This window comes from Plectropomus leopardus, chromosome 6 (assembly GCF_008729295.1).
Source record: "Plectropomus leopardus isolate mb chromosome 6, YSFRI_Pleo_2.0, whole genome shotgun sequence".
In the NCBI taxonomy this organism is placed as follows: Eukaryota; Metazoa; Chordata; class Actinopteri; order Perciformes; family Serranidae; genus Plectropomus; species Plectropomus leopardus.
Window position 1 is genome coordinate 9,069,042 of NC_056468.1, and position 21,598 is coordinate 9,090,639.

Consider the following 21,598-nt stretch of genomic DNA (forward strand, 5'->3'; position numbering starts at 1 on the left):
GCTGTGGCTCAAGAGGTTTACCGAGTTGTCCTCTAATCTCGAGATTGGCGGTTTGATCCCTGGTTCCTCCAGTTCACATCTCAAAGTATCCTTGGACAAGATACTGAACCTCTAAGTGCTCCTGGTGCCATTGCCATTGTTATGTGATTGTGCATGAATGCATAAAAATTGAAAAGCACTTAGCACCTTGCATCATAATACAGTCCCAACAAACACACTGAAATGGCTCAACTCTGTTGTTAAACTCATTAATATTCATTAGGTATTGTTGGCCATGTAATGCTAATGGTTAGCCCTGTCGCTGTATGTATGTATGTATGTATATGCGTCCGTGCGTCCGTGCGTGCATGCGTGCGTGTGTGTGTGCAGGCAGACTCTCAACAGCTATCAGCAGCACAGAGGTAGCACTATCCCAGCAGTAGTGAACAGAGAGAGGGCAACAGCAGGGCAAGAAGGTGCTGAGGGAAATAGATGCCTCATACAGTTCTAGAATGAAATAAGATTTTACCCACTTGTTAAAAAACTAGAAATTGGAAAGTCATTTTCATATGAAGGAGGTTAGGCTGTGATTACTCAATATGTTGAAGGAGGAGAATGAGAAGGCCCATACCTGACGTTGTTGCTTTCAGTTGAATGGCACTGTTTAGTCTGGTCAAGGGAACAAAACTATGGGAGAAAATCTCCAAATTTGAATAAAGCCCACCAAACGTGATTATTGTGGACATGCCCTAAAGCAGAAGAAGCCTTATTTACTTGCAGGCATTAAATAAACACGGTCAGCTTAACACGGACTTAACCCCGGCTCTGGATGTAATTGAGAAAATAGTTTTGCAGCAGAAGTCTCCTTTAACACCATGCAGGGGGTATCGTTTTGGGTTCAAAGAGAAGTTAATGGATCAGAACATCTGTTACGCATTGTGGTGATCATCATTAAGAGGCTGTGGGTGGTGGTGGCTCTGCAGTTTGTACGGCTGGAAGGGCATTACCATATGCTGTGGCATTCAGATGGCGTTGTGTGAGTGTGTAACTGCCGGGCCACTTTCCCACAGCATGGCACAGATTTGCAGATTTGCATACTCTATATCAATGGAGGCTGTTATTTTGGAGAGTGTTTTGAAATTTAAATCTTTTGCTGCTCTCTAAGAAATAGCTGTTTTGCCACCATGTGACTGCCTGACATTATTTTCTTACCTTGAGTATGTCGGCCGAGTGTCACAACATCCCTGAGTCTGCAATCAGTCAATACTTTCTGCTGTGATAGATGTTTTCTGAGATGACAAATATTTACTGGCTTTATCACTCCTTAAGCCAAACACATGGCACTCATGGACTATTGTATTTATTAGCCACGGACTAGAGCTGTTTATCACATGCTCTTTGACTCGCTTCAGCAGAAAATAACGGACAGTAACACTTTATCGTAGCATCAAGCACATGTGTGTCACCTTAAAGGAAGACCTGCTAGCTAGAGGGAGATCCTGCTGAGGCAAAGATCATTTTTGAGTCTGTATTTATGATTTATTTAATTGTAGTTTTTAGATTTTTAATTAAAGGTTTTGTTTTTGTAGTTAAGTGTTTTATTTATTACATATTTAACATTTTGATTAGCACTGGGGTAATTGTTTTATCTTTTTTATGTTTTTTTTAATGTTTTATTTTTGTCTTTTAGTATCTTGCCATGTTTTATACTGTATGTTGTCTGTAGTGTCTGACAACTGTGTCAAGTAGATGCCTTGTACTTTATAATGCAAACTAATCCACCTACAGGTACAAATAAAGTAACTTGAACCTGAACCTAAAATAGTCTAAAGGTTAAAGTAAAGAATGATTTGCATGGTTGATTGTTTAACCCAATTATAACTGTAATATAGGTGTAACTAATGGTTCAGAATCCATTACAAGATGGGACACAGTGCTTGAAAAGTGCTGTGAAACAGAAGTGCAGAAACAGGACGATAGCTACAACTTATTTCAGGTTTGACATTGAAATGAATGAGTCGGTGTTTCTGTTAACAAAGTTTAGACAAGGGATACTCAACTTCCTTTGCCTGAAGGTTTAGACAACGGCCATCTGTGGAGCCACTCTCCCCCTGGCAAATGGACAATTCAACGTCTGCCCAATTAGCATTAGATAACATAGCAACAGCAGCTAACCTCCAACACTGAGCCATTTAACAATCCTCAGTCATGTAATGTAATACTGTAATGTAATGTAATTTAGACAGGGACAGCGCACAATGAAACAACATTTAGGCCCAGCCCTTACTTCCTATGTAGTGGTCATTGTGCATGCTGCTCCCTGCTCCCAGTTTTGTTTATTGGATTGAATTTGTGTTATTTGGCTGCTGCTGTCTAGGTGTGGCAGTGTGGTGGGAGTATGGAATTTGTGTTATTTGGCTCTTTTGTTAGCTGGAACATTTAGTTGCAGATGTCTGTGTCCATACAAAAATCTCATATGTTAATCACTGAGCTGCATCAGAAAGCAGATAACAAGACATAAATTTGTGAGAATTTTCTTCCTTAAACTCCAGACAACTTAACAACTGTAATGTCTGTGTGTCTTGCTACTGCGTAGGAGAAGTGGTTGGGCCCTCTCCATGTCTGTGCACAGGGAACATTGTTTCATAATCCTCCCATGGTCTAAGTAAAGTCATAGTGCAAGACTTTTTTTTTTTTGATTGTGTGATGTTGAGTCAGATTTGTGACTTGAGACTGATTCCACACTTCTGGTAAGCAATAGCTGTGAAGTAGTTTAATTATCACTGCACCCAACAGTGAATATAAAGCATCCTCCTGCATTATGTTTATGTATATCTGAAAAATTAAAAACGTTCACATTTGGATCCACATTTGATTGAACCATGGGCTCTCTTTCCTGCTGCTGTCTAGGTGTGGCAGTGTGGTGGGAGTATGGAATTTGTGTTATTTGGCTCTTTTGTTAGCTGGAACATTTAGTTGCAGATGTTTGTGTCCATACAAAAATCTCATATGTTAATCACTGAGCTGCATCAGAAAGCAGATAACAAGACATAAATTTGTGAGAATTTTCTTCCTTAAACTCCTCCAGCAAAAGAGAGCCGCAGTGATGAGTGGTTACAGTGTCAAGTTTTTTTTTTACTTGACTTCTATTTAATGCAAGATTTCTTGCTGTGAATTTCAGTGCATGCCATGCAGTGTGCATTGACTTTCATTTGCTCAGAATAAATGTGAAATAACTAAGTCCATTGAAGCTTGATGTTTAGCAATGATTCTGCATCGAATGGTAAACTATAACTGCTTTGAACAAACAAAGCATGTAGATTTATAGAGAGAGAGACTTTAAGTTGCCTTAAATGATCACTATTTTGGTAGTTTTGACCATTCTTCTCTTCTGAAGCAATTAGATTGGACTCTATGAGTAAATTGCTCAAATTTTTAAATGTATTTAGGTCGCTAAAAAGGTTGCAAACATCCATTACTGTTTACAGACTAAGCTCTGGAGTCAACATTGACCTTCAGTACTTGCTGTTTTTGTGCCTGCATGAACTCAGTGCAAGGCTGTAGCTTCTTCCTGTTTGACCTTGAAATGCGGTGTTAGAGATAATCTGGCCAAACTGTTGACTTGCTGGCAATTTATCAGATTTTTAGACAGCTTTCTTGTCAAGAGAAGCTTTGTTGTAGCACTGTTACTGTGCTCAAAAATCTTGGCAATTACTTTATAATCTTCTTACAAGAACTGTCTCATGAGCGAGAAAAAGGAGGGTGTATCAGTAATTTTATTACTATTTAAATCATACTTTGTGTCAAAGAGCTAAATATGAAGTCATGGATGGATTGCTGAATAGGCCTATTTGGGGGACCTCCTGGCCTTCACATGTAAAAGGTCACTCGGAGAGACTTGAAATGACCATAAAAATGACACAAAGTGTCTTCAAGGTGATTCAAAATATCTGCAAAGAGACTCACAAAGACTATGGAAAGGGGCAAAACAACCACAAAGGGACACCAAATGATACAAGGAGACGTAGAAAACTACAAAGAGCCCAAAATGATTACTAAGAGACACAAAACTACAATAAGATGCAAAATGACCACAAGGGAGATGAAAAGCAGCTACAAAGAGCCCAAAATGACCACTAAGAGACATGAAATGAGTACAAAGAAATGCAAGAGACTAACAAAGACTACAATAAGGGGCAAACATCCATAAAGGAATACAAAATGACACAAGCAATTACAAATAGACTCAAATAGACTACAAAGAGATGCAAAGCATCTACAAAGAGCTGAAAATGACCACTTAAAGACACAAAACAACTACAAAAAGATGAGACATAACTACAAGGAGACATGAAACAAACAAGAAAAAGACAACTTAACAACTGTAATGTCTGTGTGTCTTGCTACTGCGTAGGAGAAGTGGTTGGGCCCTCTCCATGTCTGTGCACAGGGAACATTGTTTCATAATCCTCCCATGGTCTAAGTAAAGTCATAGTGCAAGACTTTTTTTTTTTTGATTGTGTGATGTTGAGTCAGATTTGTGACTTGAGACTGATTCCACACTTCTGGTAGGCAATAGCTGTGAAGTAGTTCAATTATCACTGCACCCAACAGTGAATATAAAGCATCCTCCTGCATTATGTTTATGTATATCTGAAAAATTAAAAACGTTCACATTTGGATCCACATTTGATTGAACCATGGACTCTCTCTTTCCTGCTGCTGTCTAGGTGTGGCAGTGTGGTGGGAGTATGGAAGTCCTGCCATGTGCCAGAGTGGCTCACATCGAGCGTACCAAGAAGCCCTACAACAATGACATAGATTACTACGCTAAGCGCAATGCCCTGCGGGCCGCTGAGGTGTGGATGGATGAATACAAATCCCACGTCTACATGGCCTGGAACATTCCCATGAACGTAAGTTTTTCTCCGTCTTGACATCACATCTCCCTCAAACCCTGAGCTCCCCTTTGCTCCCTCTCTTCCCTTCTCACTTGCTCATTCAGACATGCAGCCCGGGTCCCTGGAGACACGAGTCAATAGATATTCAAAATTCAGATTTCATCCCGTTTGACCTTCACACTGGCAGCAGAGCAAAGGCAGAGCGAAGAGGCCGCAGAGTCTCGCTCCAAACAGATGAGAGAGGTGCACCAAGTGATGAGCCTCATGTCTAATCAATCTATTTTTACACACATCAGTTCAGTTTAATTGCTTTCAAGGGTCTTTGAGATGGGCTGCAAAATAGTAAACAGCTACTTTCATTAATAAAGAGTTTAATATTGAATCTTAATTGCCTCTTCAGCCATGCAGAGTGAGATGACTGTCAGTGAAGGACGTCAGAAAAGGCCTCTGCTCCAAAACAGCATGCTGCTGCTCATAACAAAACAGTAACTGGCTGTGTAGCAGTCTCATACAGGTCTGGTATGCTGCTGATGCCGGCATGTCGTCCAACAAATTTGGCACAAACATCATTACAAGAGAACTCACTAAGTGCAGGTAGGAAGCACCAGCTGGGGAAATGTTGTAACCATTGTGTGAGTGCAGCATGGAGGACATGTTGAGGAGGAGGAGGAGGAGGAGGAGGAGGAGCGGGCAACTTTGACAAACTGGCCAATCAGGCCACATCCCTTCTCCAGCGTAATTACAAACACAGTGGCATGGCACGTTATTACCTCAGCTGTCCTGTGGCGCAGAGTTATTTTGTGTACAGTACAAAGACCTAACGCTACGATTATTCCATCTACCCCCCCTCCTCCCTCCCAACCCGCCCGTGCACACAATCACAGATTCTTGTTATTGTCTGAGGTACCCGCTGAGAGCACAATTACTTTGGTAGGGGACGGCTTTATGATTCACCACAGTGGCCGGCCCCAAGTCCAAATACCAAACAACGTCTCACTGAAATTGAATGCATTTGTTAGTGTCACTTTATGGTGTGAAAAAAAAAGTGGACGTTTCTAACTAGAATTCATTATTAACAGATGTTTGAAAGCAAATTCAGCAGCTGGCTGTAGACTCCAGCAGAGCAGGGGAACGGATGAGAAGGATTTGCCTGGATGAGGACTGTTTGTGTGGGTGTGTCTTTGCAGCAGTTCCTCTGGGAAGGCCATTGCCCTTTCATATGAATGTGTGTATTTTCTATGGTTATATAGAATGCATGTTTATTTGTATGTTCATGCAGATTTAAGCAGTGCATTGTATATGGACATACTGATATAGGGTGTGTGTGTTTGTGTGTGTGTGTGTGTGTGTGTGTGTGTGTGTGTGTGTGTGTGTGTCGGGATCAGGCCTCTGTGCCAGGCAGTGCAGCTATTAGGCATTCCCCTAATCAATCTGGGAAGCCACCTCCATAAGGCAGGCAGGGCCGTGAGCGCTCATAATTAAGCAGCTGATTAGAATTTGCTCAGCACAGATCATGTCTAATGAAAGAACAATAAAGGTCCCGCATGACAGGCACATCTATCCATCTCTTAACTAAATGCTTGTTGCGTCCTCTGCACCTCAACACTCTCACGTCTTCTATTCCTCCAGCAGCTCGCATTCTCGCTTGGCTCTTAAGTAAAGTGCCCGTAGGCTAAGAGCTTAATTTTGTCTTTGTTTTGCACCATTTGTTGACAGAACCCTGGGGTTGATTTCGGGGATGTCTCGGAGCGCTTGGCCTTAAGGAAGAGGCTACAGTGTCGGAGCTTCCGCTGGTATCTTGAACACGTCTACCCAGAGATGCGGATCTACAACAACACCATTACATACGGCGAGGTGAGATACTCACTAACAGGATTACTGAAATACTTTGCATGTTAATTCTGCTATATCATCAGCTGTAATTCTATTACAGAGCAGTGGTTTAAAGACGATGCATACACTGAGACAGCTAATGTGATTCCGCAGATGATAAATACAGAAAATGAGTTGATGAGAATTTATTAATTTGTGAGCTGTGTATTATAAGGATCATTTCTGTGACTTCTGTGTCTTTTGCGAGATACATTTTCCTGGAACACAGATGTCAGCAGCTAGCTGATATCTGTTGTAGTTTGTACAAAACTTTGTGCACGCAAGATTGCTGATATCACAATAACATGCTCGACCTTCCAATTTGAAGAAATAAATATAAATTCACTGTTACCAGTCTAAGATGAAGGTATCTCGTTGCTATAGCAATGCAGCATCACCACACAGGATTAGATGCAAATTCCTCCGAATGAGTTTTAATTAAACACTTATTAGTTTTCCATTCCAACTTGATTGTGTTGGGCTTGGCTGCACAGTGGGGGAAGAAAACAGGATTATGACAGGTTGAAGAATTGAACACACTCCGGAGTCAGACATTATTTGGAGGATTGCTCAGACGCACCATTATTCGTCATATCAATTTCAGCAATGGAAAGCAGTAGCTAATCAATATGCTTGGGAGATGCAATGTCAGAATACACTTCAAATTTAACCTCTGGATTTATCAAACCTGCATGGATTTACCACCCCCTTTGTTTCTCTGGCCGCCTGCTTTGGCTCTGGCACCCAGCTAATGGATTCCTCAGCGCGGCAGCCACTTAAGTGGCACTATTTCAGATCTGTCGACAAGCCTTGTGTTGCCACACAGTCGCCGCCACAGAAGTGAGTCTCATCTGTCACTGAGCATCACCGCGGCGCTCGGCCATGCTGACCAGATCAGCCGAGCGAAACCTTCCCTGACAACAGCACATGATAGATATGTCACAACCTGGAAATAAAGCCGTATGCATTCAAATCACACAGAGCCAGAGCTCATGCTCCATGCACACCACCATCTGGAGGCCTGCAGGAGAGGCAGCGGCAGAAAAGAGAAATAGGACTGGTCACTGCATGATGATATCCGTCACATCCAGGTCAGCACTTGAGACAAGATTTTTCTGCATAAATAAGCCACAGTAGATCAAAAAGACAGGAGGCGATGCAACATGCATGAAATGATGAGTCCAATTAAAGGGAAATGAACAAACGATTGGCGATTGACTTGCTTTCAGATTCAATTTTGTGGCAAATCTAACTATAGCAACCAATAGGAAGGAAGCACTTTTTGAGCAGTGGTAGCAACTTCTTCTTCATTTCCAACACCATGTTACTATGCACTGAGTTTTGACCAATACAAGTTTCTCTACTGATACCTTATTCATTTATTTTGTATTTATTTTGTTTTAATTCATTTATTTCTCAGTCTCTTTTTGACGACACCAACAAAAAATACAGAGCACATGTAAAATGCATTAAAACGCCAAAAAGGTCAGAACAAAATGGCTTCTTCAGACTGAAGTCAATATTTAGTGTGAAACATTGAATACAGCCGCAACATTAAAGGCTTCGATTCATTAGTTTGCAGTTACACACATCAGAAAATCTTGTGCACACTAGCGCCGCACAGAGAAACCATGGCAACAGTGGTGTACATGCCACAGTCATGAGTGTGGCGGATGCCCAGACAGTGAAGCGGAGTGATTGCACAACCACACAGGTTGATGATGTATTCCTGAGCTGTCGTTGCCCGGCTGGAGATATATATAACAAAGTGTAAGGTGGCCTCAGACTTTTGCACAGTACTGTTTATGACCACTGTTGTAAAATATTTTCAGTTTACCAATGCCAAACTAAGCCACAGCTTTATGTGGAAGCTTTTAATTAATCAACACCCCGGATGCTCCCGAGAGAGATGAGATCCACCTCCATCATAATTTGTGCAACAATTATTGTCCATTTCATAATTATTGCACGAGTGCATCATTGTTGCCATGAGTTAAATAAAAACAGTTATACCACTGTCTTGATTGTGTGCCAGATCTAAAGATAAAATCAGGACAGTTAGCTTAGCTCAGGGACAGAGTGTGATCAAGGGGAAGGCTTGCTCTATCCAAAAGTGACAAAATCTACCTATCAACATGTCTAGAGGTCACTAACAAGCATGCTTTATGTGTTATATCACAAAAACCTAAGTGGAAAGAACATCAAGTTGCAGCTTTGTGGTTAGCTTCTGTGCTGGACTATTACTGAGTCGGGCAGTGACTTCTTTAAAAATTGAGAAAAAACTTGTTAATTAGCGAGTTTGAGAGTTTCTGGTAGGCTTCAGACATATTGAATGATCAGACAGGAGCAAGACCAAAATCTTCTCATCTAGCTTTTTCCAAGACAAATAAGCATCCATTATCTGGAACCGCTTATCCTATTAAGTTTTTTTTCACCACACTAGAACCTTCTCTCTTGTCTCCTCTCTTTAAAAATTCAGACATCCATAAAGTACCTGTATATCCTGTGCTGTCTTTCAGGTGAGGAACAGCAAAGCTAGCGGTTACTGCCTGGACCAGGGCTCTGAGGACGATGACAAAGCCATCCTCTACCCGTGCCACGGCATGTCCTCTCAGGTAAGACCAGACTCATGAACTGTCTGTGTGTCCATGTTCACTGCTGTGTTCATTAAGCAGCCATGTTCATCATAATACAATTAATTAAACTGTCAGTCAGTGCAGGTATTATGTGGATTCTTTGAAAGTAACAGTACAAGTGTTTTGTTTTTTTTTTTATATTAGGCTTCCTCATATTGCCCTCTTGGCAAACGTAAATACTCTGAATCAACACATTCTGCATTTAAACACTTGAGGACTCTCCTCAGGATGATGTGGTGTAATTACTCTGCTCTTCAAGCCCCACAGAAGTTTAATCAAATTTTGTTTATTTAAGTGGTGGTTGCAACAGCGCCATAGAGACAAATATGTTTGCCTGATTGCTTCTAATTTAACAGACTATAGACTTCCACACAACCCCACTGAAGCTTTTAAGTGAACAGCAAGGACACACCCAGGACACAATGACGTCAGACTGTAATATGACGCTGCAAAACACCGGGGAAGAAGTTACAATAAATTGTAAATACAGTGAATTATAAGTCTAGATTTAAGAGCTACATAAGTGGGAAAAAAAAGTTGTGTGTGGATTTAATCAGAAGGCACATTTTACTTTAACAAGTATTCTTGTGGAATAGTAATAATCTAGCAGAAGGCCCAACACACCCACAGGGTGTTCTCAGTTTTAAAGTTTAAGTTTGGTTAACGAAACTCCAAATACATAAATAATTCTAAAAGTGCCGATTCTCCCACCCTGGAAAAAAACCCATTAATTATTAAGTTCAGGTAGATAAAAATTAAGTGTTGTTTCACACATCTCCAAGTGATACATCCACTAAACCTGCGTGGGTGACGTAACTGCACAGAGCCACAATAAAAAAGGAATGAAATGAGGCCAAAAGAAAGCAATACATACAGTGATATATGTAACATGCTTTATTGCAGCATGCTGACATCTCTGCATGCTGCAGATCTCCACTGAATTACATTTAGAAACCTGAACCTGGTGTGGAACATGAGGTGCACTGACAGTATGGATGGCTTTGGGGGTCCGGGTTTAAAACAACAATTTTGCTGCCTTTAGTATATCTGAAAATATGTGCAAAATAATACTGCATTTTGATTTAATAATCTAGGAGATATTTTTTTTATTGCAATTAACCAAGTGGTCCTACCATTTGTTAAAGGGGAACACCACCTATATTATTAATTCCAATATGTTATTTCCATGGCCTTGGAAAGTTCAATCAATATTTATGAACATGAGCGACTCTTTCTCAAACCCAGAAGCCGAAGAAGTAAGTCTCAAAGCTGTCAAATCATAGGGTTTTAAGACTGGAGCTGCTCCATAGACAGAGAATGGGAGCCTGATTTTGTGGACCTACAGGATGTTTGTTTTCTTTTTTTATATCCAAATGAGCTTCACTCTATTACAGTGTGATGTGAAAGAGGAAATGTTCCCATATACTCAGAACATTGTCGTGGCTGCTCACAGCATCATTATAACATCTTTCACAATTCATTGTCTTTGGAGCACAAATGTGAGTTTTTGCACTGTAGTTTTTGGATTTGAGAGAGTTGTTGATGGTTACTAATTTTTTTAGACGGTCTTAAGACTAATTAATATCAATGAATTTCAGAAATGGTTGTGGTTCCCCTTAAATCCGTATCACTGTTGAAATTCTAAAAACATCTTTCTTTTCATGTTATAAAGCTGGCTGCTCTACCTGCAGCTCTGGAGATGGTTCTTCATTTATCAGATAGTTCATATACTTACACAGTATATGTATAGTAATCCATGTGCAGATATAAGACTCAGAAGGGAACATAACATGGCTACCTCGTGCCTCCTGTCTTGTTTAATTAGCACTTAAACCTACAGCAGAGCCAATAAACATTCATAACAGACTCAGGGTAGTACAGCTAGAGATTAAATTAAATGAGACTGGAAATGCACACCAGTGATATAACAGCACATGCTCAGTATGCATTTATATACAGATTTATGCACAGAGGATCTCATAAACAGTTGTGGATATATGTGAAGAATCTTAATAGATTATTTACAGTGATGGAGTCATACTGCAAAAAAAAAATAAAAAGCATTACAAATCCTACTTAAGAATAATGAAGTTAGCCGCAACATTTCTCTGAATCATAATAATGAGAGCTTGACTTGGAGCGATTTCCCAGATTCTGTTAGTAGAAATGACCAAATCTATCGGCATAACTGGAAAGGTAAGTCATTTTGTTGACGTCTTTGTGCTCTTTTATCATCTTTACTTATCATTCTGCAACATGGTGTGGGCGAGGAAAGTTTTCCGCAACTCCAACTCCAAAAACACTTTGTTAGAATTGCAACCCACTTAAATCCTTGCATCCTATTGTCTCTGTAGTGTAAATTTTTTTGCTGAATATCATGCTGGAATTCTGTATTTCTTTTTTCTTTACCAGTGAAAGAGTGCTGAATATAAAGCACATGGGAGTTTGGTGTTACAATGAGCCAAATGTTCACACTGCTTTGTAACAAGTTAAAATGTGTTTAAATGCTTTATTTGGCTCAGTAATACTGCATGACATCAGTAAGTCTGCTGCAGTTAGGAAAGGTAGTACAGACACAGTGTTATGACAAAGTGCAATCGAGCAAAGTATCACCAACAGCTCTATCTGAGCTGCTCAGCTGGAAAACACGGGCAAACTGGGCCACTTCCAGGTGAGATTACATGTAGATCTATGAATATGCAGGCGGATGCGGCTGAAAACAAGAACATGTGTGCTCAGCATAACCTTTACTTGAACAGACACCAGAACAAATGACACTGTGGGTGGGAGGCAGTTGTCCTGTTATTTGTTTTTTTGTGTGCAGTGAAACAAAAGCTATTCCCAAAGACAAATCATGCAAATGCTATTCATGCATAATAGTTCTTACATTTCCCACCTTTCCTATCCGCTCCTGTTGCTGGTGAGTGACATGTTCATTATCTGTCATGGGAGGGAGTTTTATGAGGAGGCCAGCAGCTCGCCAGCCTTTCCTCTTTCCCTCTCCAAAGAGCTCGTCAGGGTTCAGTAACATAAAGCTTCACCGACTCTTATAATCCTGATCCCCCCGTGGGAAATAAACAAATGGAGATGAATTTTGTGTCTTTGTATCATTAGATTACAGTGATGACCGGCATTACTGTGAGCTAGTCTTAAATTCAATTTCATGGGACACTGTGATTTTGCATTGCTTTTTACCATTGCTCCTTTTACTTATGGAAAAAAAAAATGTAATTGGCCAGAATAATTCTTCACAGTGCTTCTGAGGAATGCGTCTCTCTGTCTGCCGCCTTTCTCAGTGGGAATGTAAAAAATGGATAATGCCTCACCTTTATGCAATAGTGTGAAAAGCAAAAGCACAGTGGAGGGGCTACAGAGCCTGCATCATTGCCCTACACACACACACACACACACACACACACACACCAAAGAGTAGTCTCTAAAGTAAGTAATGCATCTTTTTCCATAGATTTTCTGTTGATGAGATTTGAGGTGAGGTCTTGCAATTAATATTCAAGATAACTGCCCATAATTAGGGCTGTCAGCGTTAACATGTTAATCGTGATGCAACCAAGGTTTTCACAGAACGCATTTATTTTTAATGGCTGCCCAACATTCCCGTCTTTAAGAGGCTGTACTGGGCCTTGTGGGCATTGGTATTATATGAATTTAGAAGACCTAATAAATCAAGTGGTACCACCCATGTCATGCTAGCTTATAGATATCTGAATAAAAAAAAGGTTCTGTGTGTACCCATGAGTCTCCCCTTAACAGACATGTCCACTTTACGCTAGTCCAGTGTGTTTTTTTGCTGTCATTATATTCCTGATCTGGTAAGAATTGCTTCAACTTGTCAAAATGGACTTCAAAACTGTTTTGAAATGTAAATAAATGGAATTGAAAAATTGTGATAAAAAAAATTTGATGAATTGCGATTAACCATGATTTGAAAAAATGAATAGTTTAACAGACCTGCTCATAATAAATTATTATTAATGTTGTTGTTATAAGAATTGTTCTGATACTGATACCAGTATCGAAGAAGAATTGTTTTCTGGTTTAAAAAAAAAAGTGTAATGTTAGCCAAAAGCAAAATGTCAGCAATTTGCCAATATTTTTCACTGGAAGGTCCCACCAGTTTAGGGTCTAGTCTGAGCTATGCAATAATGATAATAATCATTTCACATCCATGTGGGATAGGTAGAACACAGCTGCTCTTTTATTTTTATTTTTTATGTAATGCTATTGGATTGGTATTAGCTGAGATGCAAATTCAAGTGTCAGAATCTGAAGATCTCTAGAAAATATCAGTATAATGTTTGTTGGCTTAGATTGTGTGGATATCTCTAAGTGCACATTGCCAAAGGGCTGGGTGAGCTGGAACAAAGATCAGAGGTTGTGGTGATCAATAAATACACTCTCAGCCATAGGCATACATCTCATGGATGAATGCAGGTGATATGCCCACCTCTATATTTAGAACATGCATTTGTTCCCCCTCAATGAATGCATGAAAGTCGCAGAGGATGTTTGTTTTGATAAAATAAAAGAGATAAACACCATAAACTGATGCAGAAATTGCAAAAAATGGTGCACAAATCACCAGAATGCAGGAAATTCAGTGTTCGATGTTAAACATTTTCTGGTAGAGGACTCTCAAACATGTGTTTCATGTTTGTCTCCTCCACAAAATATTGAAATGAAACAGGTGCCCTTGCTCTCAGCCAGTCACATTACTGGTCTTATAGCTCTGAAACAACACACAGCTCGACATACTGTATCTGCAACTGCAGGCAGACCATAAAAATAAATGCACAAAAAATGTTTGGTCAAGTCGAAGCTATTTCAGTCATAATTCTAAACAGTCACATCACATTAAAGTTGATGTGACCACAATGTTTTCGCCATAAAGCACTTCAGTAATGAAACATGAAACAGCAATATTAATAAAGCAATCTTATAAAAGTTTGAAGGAGCTGTGACAGGATTAACGAGCACCAGGATTCCGGCGTTTCCTGCAGACAGAGTGGCAGCCGGTCTGATGTGTCTGAGACGTTTTTGCGACTATTTTGTAGCAGCCTGGTCTCTTTTAATAAAGGTAAAAATAGTGGATAGCCATGCACAATTGCCTCCTCGCATGAATAAAAGCATGATAGAATTAGCTATATTAAGTCATAGATCATATTGTGTTTTTTAGATTTAGATTTAGATTTTTCACTGCATGTCCAAGACCCAGATTTCATGCAGCTGCTTACACTACACTTTGCACAACTGGGAAAAAGCAAATTGCTCCCACAAGGAATGCCAGCTATGTGTCGTGCACTTGGGTGTGCATGGCGCTGATGGACACCCCCCGCACCGCTTACACTGTGGGGCCTCTTAAGTCTCCCCTTTTGAGGTTTGTTTAGAAATCGGAAGCTCACTCAGATCCCAAAGCTAGACTGTAGTCCCATAGGGAGAGGACATGTGGTAGGTCCAGCGCCAAGCCCTTCTTAAGACGTTTTTCTGTAATCCGTCGCATAAACTTCCTCATATATTTCCTGGTGGAACCAGGTACAGGAAAGGTAAAAATGTGGAGATTACAGACCAATGCAGTGTACAAACACTCCATCTTATATTGACATTGTCACCGCATTGCACCATTAATGAGCTAATTAAGATACTTGTGATTAGCCTGACCTCGAGAAAGTGGAGGCAGAACTTTTACGATGGCAGGAAGGCAATGGAGCGTCTAATGTTTCTGCGCGAGGCATAGGTTAATTGGCTTGGCAGAATCATTTCCTTGCGTTAATTATTTGTTATGGTCCCATTTTAAATGTATTAGCGTTATAAAAGGCTGGCAGACTGAGCTGTAAACAGGTATTAGTGGGGATTATAGAGGGTTTTCCTTGTGCCCAGTCATAGTTTATACCGTGGATAAATCTTCTTACAGTGTTACAACCCCGGAAGACCCAAGACAGCAATCCAAAATGCCATGAAGAATTCTTAATCAAACTTTCTGTAATACTGACCTTTAGGCTGCCACCTGGAGAATAATAGCACAGCATCACGTGTCCCACATTAGACTGAGAGTTTGAAGTATGTTTATGTCAATGTCTGGCATTCATTAGTCCAAAGAATTCTCCTTATCAGCATCCTCATGAACAATCCAACCAGCTCCAGTGAGCTTTGAGTGACACATGAATTGGTGATTTATTGTTTTCCTATTTGTTCCGAGTTGCTTTTTAGGGCAGAACATTGGATTAAAAACCACCTGCGTTCTCTCTTCTTACAAGGAGCAACACTCACACAGGCCACTGACTGCAGCTCCATTTTCTCCATCCATGCTCCAGAAAGCCTCCACTCACACTGTTATGCCCTGTAAAATCTGACAAGTTGATTTAGCTTTTAAAAAAATCTTGAAAAATGTAAGAAGATATAACTATTAATCTTAATGTAGGTTTACTTTATATCTAATTGTTAAATTTACTTACAATCTGGTCATATTTACTGAATTTTTTGAAGTTGGAATGAGAAGTTTAATTAAATAAATCTTTTGTTTTTGCAGCTTTAGTCAACCAAGTATACTGTGCTATATATCTGGATTTTGTCAGTTGCAAACTAGTCAGTCTTATTTGTATACTTTTAAACATGTAAAGAAAACAGAACTCGCAGATAAGCTTATCTTGACAAAACCTTCTTTTCATGATCACCTACAGTCAAACTTGGTTCACTGAAGTTGCTAACACTCAGAAAGAACAAGGAAATTCCACTTGCCATTTATAAGTTGCAGCAGCTTCACAAAATTAAGTAATTACAGCTGAATTCAAGTAAACCTAACACTTAGATATAAAGTAAACATAAATCTAGATTTAAGTAAGATCTACTTGTCAGATTTTACATGCTGAAATTTACCAACAAAAGAACTTCAACAAATTGTTTACTGGTTTGGCACAAAGGCCTGATTTTGCAACAGGTTCAAAATGTGCTATTTAATCTCATTTTCTATGTCAAACTCTGAGAAAAAAACACTAGGGCAGTAAAGGATATAGCATGTTTTTGCATCAATAAAGGAATGGAAGACACATTATTCATAAGCCAGCTTTTCGGCAGTCTGGATTCAGAGGCATTCTGTTACATTGATTCTTCCAGGATTGTGAATAACATAACCATCCTGTGCTTTAGTGTGCATGTGCATGTGCGTGTGTGTACGATTCATTCATGTAACCAATGCGTGTTCCCCTCAAAGCAGGGCTGCTGTCATACTGAAGACCTCCCTATCTTTGGCATCTCATTTTTCACAGAGGATCACTCCCATAAATAATAAATGCTATCTCTACTGTATCCTTACGTAATAGATACGTATCATCACAGAGCCTTTCATGTGCAGGATTAAACAGTCAGGGATCAAATTTTGGTTTGGGGAAATATTGTGGCATTAATAAGCTGTACACTGTGGTTTCCATGCAGTGCTGCTGTACACTGAAATATTCTGTAAAACCGCATGTAATACAGAAAAGCAGTCATGCTATTTTTTTTTTTTTTTAAACAAGGACATTTTCCTATCTAAAAATAAAAGGTTAGACAAAAACTTTGTAACTACACATTTGGTCAAACTTGAGTTAAGGCCTAAATGTGAGCCTGATATCTTTTTATCATATAAAAATATTGCTGCAAAGAAATGTATGATTTCTGTTTAAGATTGCACTTTGCTCAGAAAGACAACTAACCAGAGAGCTAGAGCAGGAGAGCTTTATCAAGTAAAAGCTAGCCAGGGAGATCGCCAAAGCTAAAACTACACGTATCGATTTTTTACTACTTTTAATGGAAAAATGCTTCAAAATGAGTAATAAAATATACATACACACACACACACACACACATATATATATACATAAACCAAAAGCCCTCAGGTAGATCTGCTAAATGTAATTACCTTTGCCATTCTCAGTAGCTGCCAGGGGTGTATTCACTGGGCGTGGGGGGGGGGGGTGGGCTGGTGGTTGTAAGTTATAAGAAGCGTGTATTCAGAAGGCAATATTGAACCCCTCTACTTTTTGATCTTTTTTTGGTAATGTTTTTTTTTTTAATGTACATTAGTCAAAATGGTGTTGGCTTCATTTAAGTTGTAGGAAATGACATGAGAGTGAGTGGAGAAATGGAAAAACTAGAACTAGAAGAACAATCTGAAAACAACAAACACATTTCTAAAGCTATGAAATCTTTAAAAGGTGGTAACAGTATCTATTAAAGAGTAGCTGGGAGCGTTTAGTTTAAATACTGAGGAGGAGATACATTTTAAAATGATAATTAGCTCCATGGACTTTAACAGGGTTAAAATTCTATTTTTAAATATATCCTAAAGAATAAAAAAGTTTATTTTGCATACTTTTTACATATTAACATGAAAAAAAAATCAATTTTACCTTTGCCAACATGCCATCATATATAACCCTAAATTGCTGTATAAAATATTTTTGTGATGTTTATCCTGTTTTTGAAGGGGACACATCAAATTTATGTTATGTTCTTTCTTGGGAAGGGGTTTTGGAAAAACGTAATCCCCTTTAAGTATTTAGGCCTCTGCTGTGCTCCCAACCCCCTCACGTTTGAAATCAAAATTACGCCCCTGGTCAGCTGCTGTTTTAGCTTTTGATGCGGTGTGGAATTCATGTGATTTGCTGCAGTTAAGACACCTTCATGTCACCTTTATGTAACTGAGTCTATTACACTGACGTCAGTATACATAGTTAGAGTCGACGGAAGGGCACCTAACAAAGCAGAGAAACTTTTGATTCCTTTTAGGCATAGGCTGTAAATAATCAAAAGAATTTTCTTGAACAAACTGTTGAATTGCCCAATGTAGCTGAAAGACATTTTTGATGGTAGATACAACATTTTTCTTTTCATTTAACAAGGATTATCCAAAGGCAGAGTGCAGTATCTACAGTTTCTATGTGCTATCGAGGTTCTGTGCCAATTATTTTTGTGTAAAATAATGAGCTTTAAAAGGCGTAAAATGAAAGCATTACAACCTTTCTGTCTGTCACACAGTCTGCCAACTGGCCTGAAAACTTGAAAGCGTGTGTAGTTACTGCTGTCAGTCTCATTGAAGCCCGCTCACAGCTTGTGCTTTCCACTGATGTTGAGGTGCTCTCCAAAAAAAGTTGAGTGTTTGTTTTTTGAAGCAGTGATTGCTGCTGTGAAGCACATCAGATTTCTGTGTGTTGCAGCTCGCCCGCTACTCCACCGAGGGGCTTCTCCAGCTGGGACCCCTGGGGTCGACCACCTTCCTGCCTGACACAAAATGCCTCATTGATGATGGCAGAGGACGAACTCCCAGACTGAAAAAATGTGACGCTGTTTCAAGGATTTCCCAGAGGCTTTGGGACTTTACACAGGTAGAACGAATACAAATGATCTTTTGATACTGATTTTCATTAGTGCAACAGTTTAAATGGAGGCTAATGAAGCCTGAAATAAGACTGTGATGGGTGTTATTGATTGCTTAAGAACTGTCATGGATACCATAACAACAGACTTACCGTAAAACTTCAATTATTAGCCCGGGCTATTATTTTCTTTTTTCATTGAACTCAACAGGCTTATATTTGGGACAGGCTTTTAACATCTGTCACACAAAACTGTAGCCCAGCAAAGATGTAAATACAATCAAATTATTTATTTAACTCTTTGAAACCTAGGTTGAGTGGGTTTTTTTTTTTTTTTTAAACATGACGCAGAAGTTAGCAAGAAATCTTTGAAAAGTGCAAAAAATACCTGAAAATTTGCCACAAAAAATAGAAACTAAAATAAAAAATACAAATGAATGCTACAAATTATGTTACATGTATAATTATGAATATAGCTCACTGGACATTTTTCCCCCACTTATTAAAAAATACTCATCTGTTAATCTGTTCTTTGCGTCTCTCGTGTTTACTCTGCTGGTAACGCCGTAATCTTTGGTGCTCACACTTTCAGTAGAATTAACTGAATGATTGAATTGTGTAGAATATTACTAAGCTAACATTAAGTGTAGGATATCCATATTGACAAGGGTTTAAATATATATAAGCAGCTGACTAACATTATGTCCAGCAGGTAGCCAACAACCCAGTTTTATACATCCAAAGTACCTTTATAAAAATAAACTGCATGGTAACCAGACCAGGCTTCTAATAGAGATTATTTGCCAAAATGTGTACCAACCCAGTCTAATAAAAGGGACTGGGCTTTGAATTGGGACTAGGCTATTATTTGAAGTTTTACAGTATTCTATGAATGAGTTTACTTCACAAATTGGGTCATATTTTCATGTGTTTTTGTTGCAGAATGGTCCAATCATCAGCAGGGACACCGGTAGATGTTTGGAGGTGGAAATGTCCAAAGATGCCAACTTTGGCCTTCGCCTGGTGGTCCAGAGATGTTCCGGTCAGAAGTGGATGATACGAAACTGGATTAAGCATCCCAGGCACTAAAGCCAGAGAGCAACCTCTGAGACAGTTTGGGCAGCATTTCAAGTCGCAGTTGGATCTCAAAGTGTGGACAGTTGAGCGAGGAGTGTGTGATATTTCACACTACAGACTGCACTGCACTCGGAGTCTCCCTCAGGCCACAGAGATTCCCGTCACCAAGTCTTAAAGAAGAATCTGATCAATTCATGTGTTCCACTGAGCTCACAGACACACAGACCTTATGGCAAGCTGTTTGAAATAGCCCAAATTTCTGACACTTGGCTACATGTATAGGACAAGACACCTGAGTGCAGCCCCTGAAGGTGGCTCAAGTAAATCTTTTGTTTCTACTGTAAAACTATCAGATCTTTGGAGATGAGAAAGTGTGTAAGCGTGCGAGTATTCTTTTTTTTCTTTTTTTTTCTGAGTGCATCTGAGCAAATCAAAAGATATGATTGCTGTCAATTGCCACATCGAAGTGATTACTTTGGGCTGTGATTTGGAAAATTGCTTCGGACATATTGTGCTGCACAGGCAAGACACGTAATAGTCTTCAAAGGGGGCTGCCCATCATCGGATCGGGACGCATTTCACCTGCACTCACACAAAACATGACAGTTCTTTGTTTTGGTTTTTTTGGACTGTATTGCTCACTGAGGACAAGGAGCAATCATGTGCCTTTTTTTTCTTCATTTTCTGCTTAATCTGACCAGGGAATGTCAGTCCCAATAAGCATGTACAAAATTATTTGAAAATTATTAATATATGAAACAATGTATAAAACAGTCTAATGATAGTAATATATTGTAAAAAGTCAAGAATTGATATCCGTCCTCTGATAACAATTAGGATAATAAAATCATTTTTATGATGAGCTGCCTCTCTGTCTTTCTCTTTCTGAGCATTTATCACTTCTCTCCTCAATTCAAAGAATCAGCGCCAACTTTTGCTCCGTGACTGAACTTGGCTGTGTTACATAAAAAACTACGCATTTTATGTAGTTCCATTGCAAAGTCAGTTGCTAACAGCACCAGCACAATTGCCTGTCTTTTGTTGTGCATGCACTCACAAGCACCTCAAACCTCCGTCAGGTGTCTGGCCCTGTGTACTGTGATTGTTCCAACCCGCCCACTGGATTAAACTGAAAGCTTTCCAATTATTATACTCGCAGAGAAACTTTCTTCATGCCCGGCCAAAAATGTGGCAGTTTGGAAAGACTGACTTGAAAGTGTCTTTTGACGTGCTTTTGACTTAAATATCAAAACACATTCAAGAGACGCCCACAATCTTCTCTGAGTTACATAATACACTACTTTTGTTGCAGCACACAATAGATTTACCACCACACCAACACTGGCAGGTTGTGTAGCAGTCTCCCTTCCCCCGAATCACATCTGTCCAATCATTGCTTGGCACTCGTATCAAGGCATGGCAGCTTTGAGTTTACTTTATTGTTTGGAGGGTTGTGTATTTATTTTCCAAACTAAAATCAGGTCATGGATGCTTTCTAAGATGAGCAACCCTTTGTTCTCTGTTATACTACTAACAGGAGTAACTAATGCAAAAACAATAATGGATCAACAACGGGAGGAAGCTGACCAAATTTTTTGCTTAAGACATGAAACTTTAACTCCATTCTTGGCCCAGTATCATTTATGTAGCCATATAGTGCATTTACTGGATTCTTGAGTCAGCTAGATACTTTAAAAAGTGAACTGAAGTCAGCGTTTTAAACCAATTCACAAAATTAATGTCCACTTTAACTGCTAGCTAGCTA

The 21,598-nt window shown here is 39.4% G+C and overlaps 1 protein-coding gene across 2 annotated transcripts in view; it reads left to right on the plus strand.

Moving 5' to 3' along the window:
- Positions 1-20,695, plus strand: part of galnt9 (polypeptide N-acetylgalactosaminyltransferase 9) — a 108,391-nt gene extending 87,696 nt beyond the window's left edge. For both annotated transcript variants that reach the window (XM_042487464.1, XM_042487465.1), the window contains exons 7-11: positions 4,710-4,895; positions 6,597-6,734; positions 9,272-9,367; positions 18,598-18,765; positions 19,699-20,695. In XM_042487464.1, the coding sequence (XP_042343398.1) occupies positions 4,710-4,895; positions 6,597-6,734; positions 9,272-9,367; positions 18,598-18,765; positions 19,699-19,845 (735 nt within the window). In that variant the 3' untranslated portion in view covers positions 19,846-20,695. The remainder of the gene's footprint in view (positions 1-4,709; positions 4,896-6,596; positions 6,735-9,271; positions 9,368-18,597; positions 18,766-19,698) is intronic.
- The last annotated feature ends 903 nt before the right edge of the window (positions 20,696-21,598 follow it).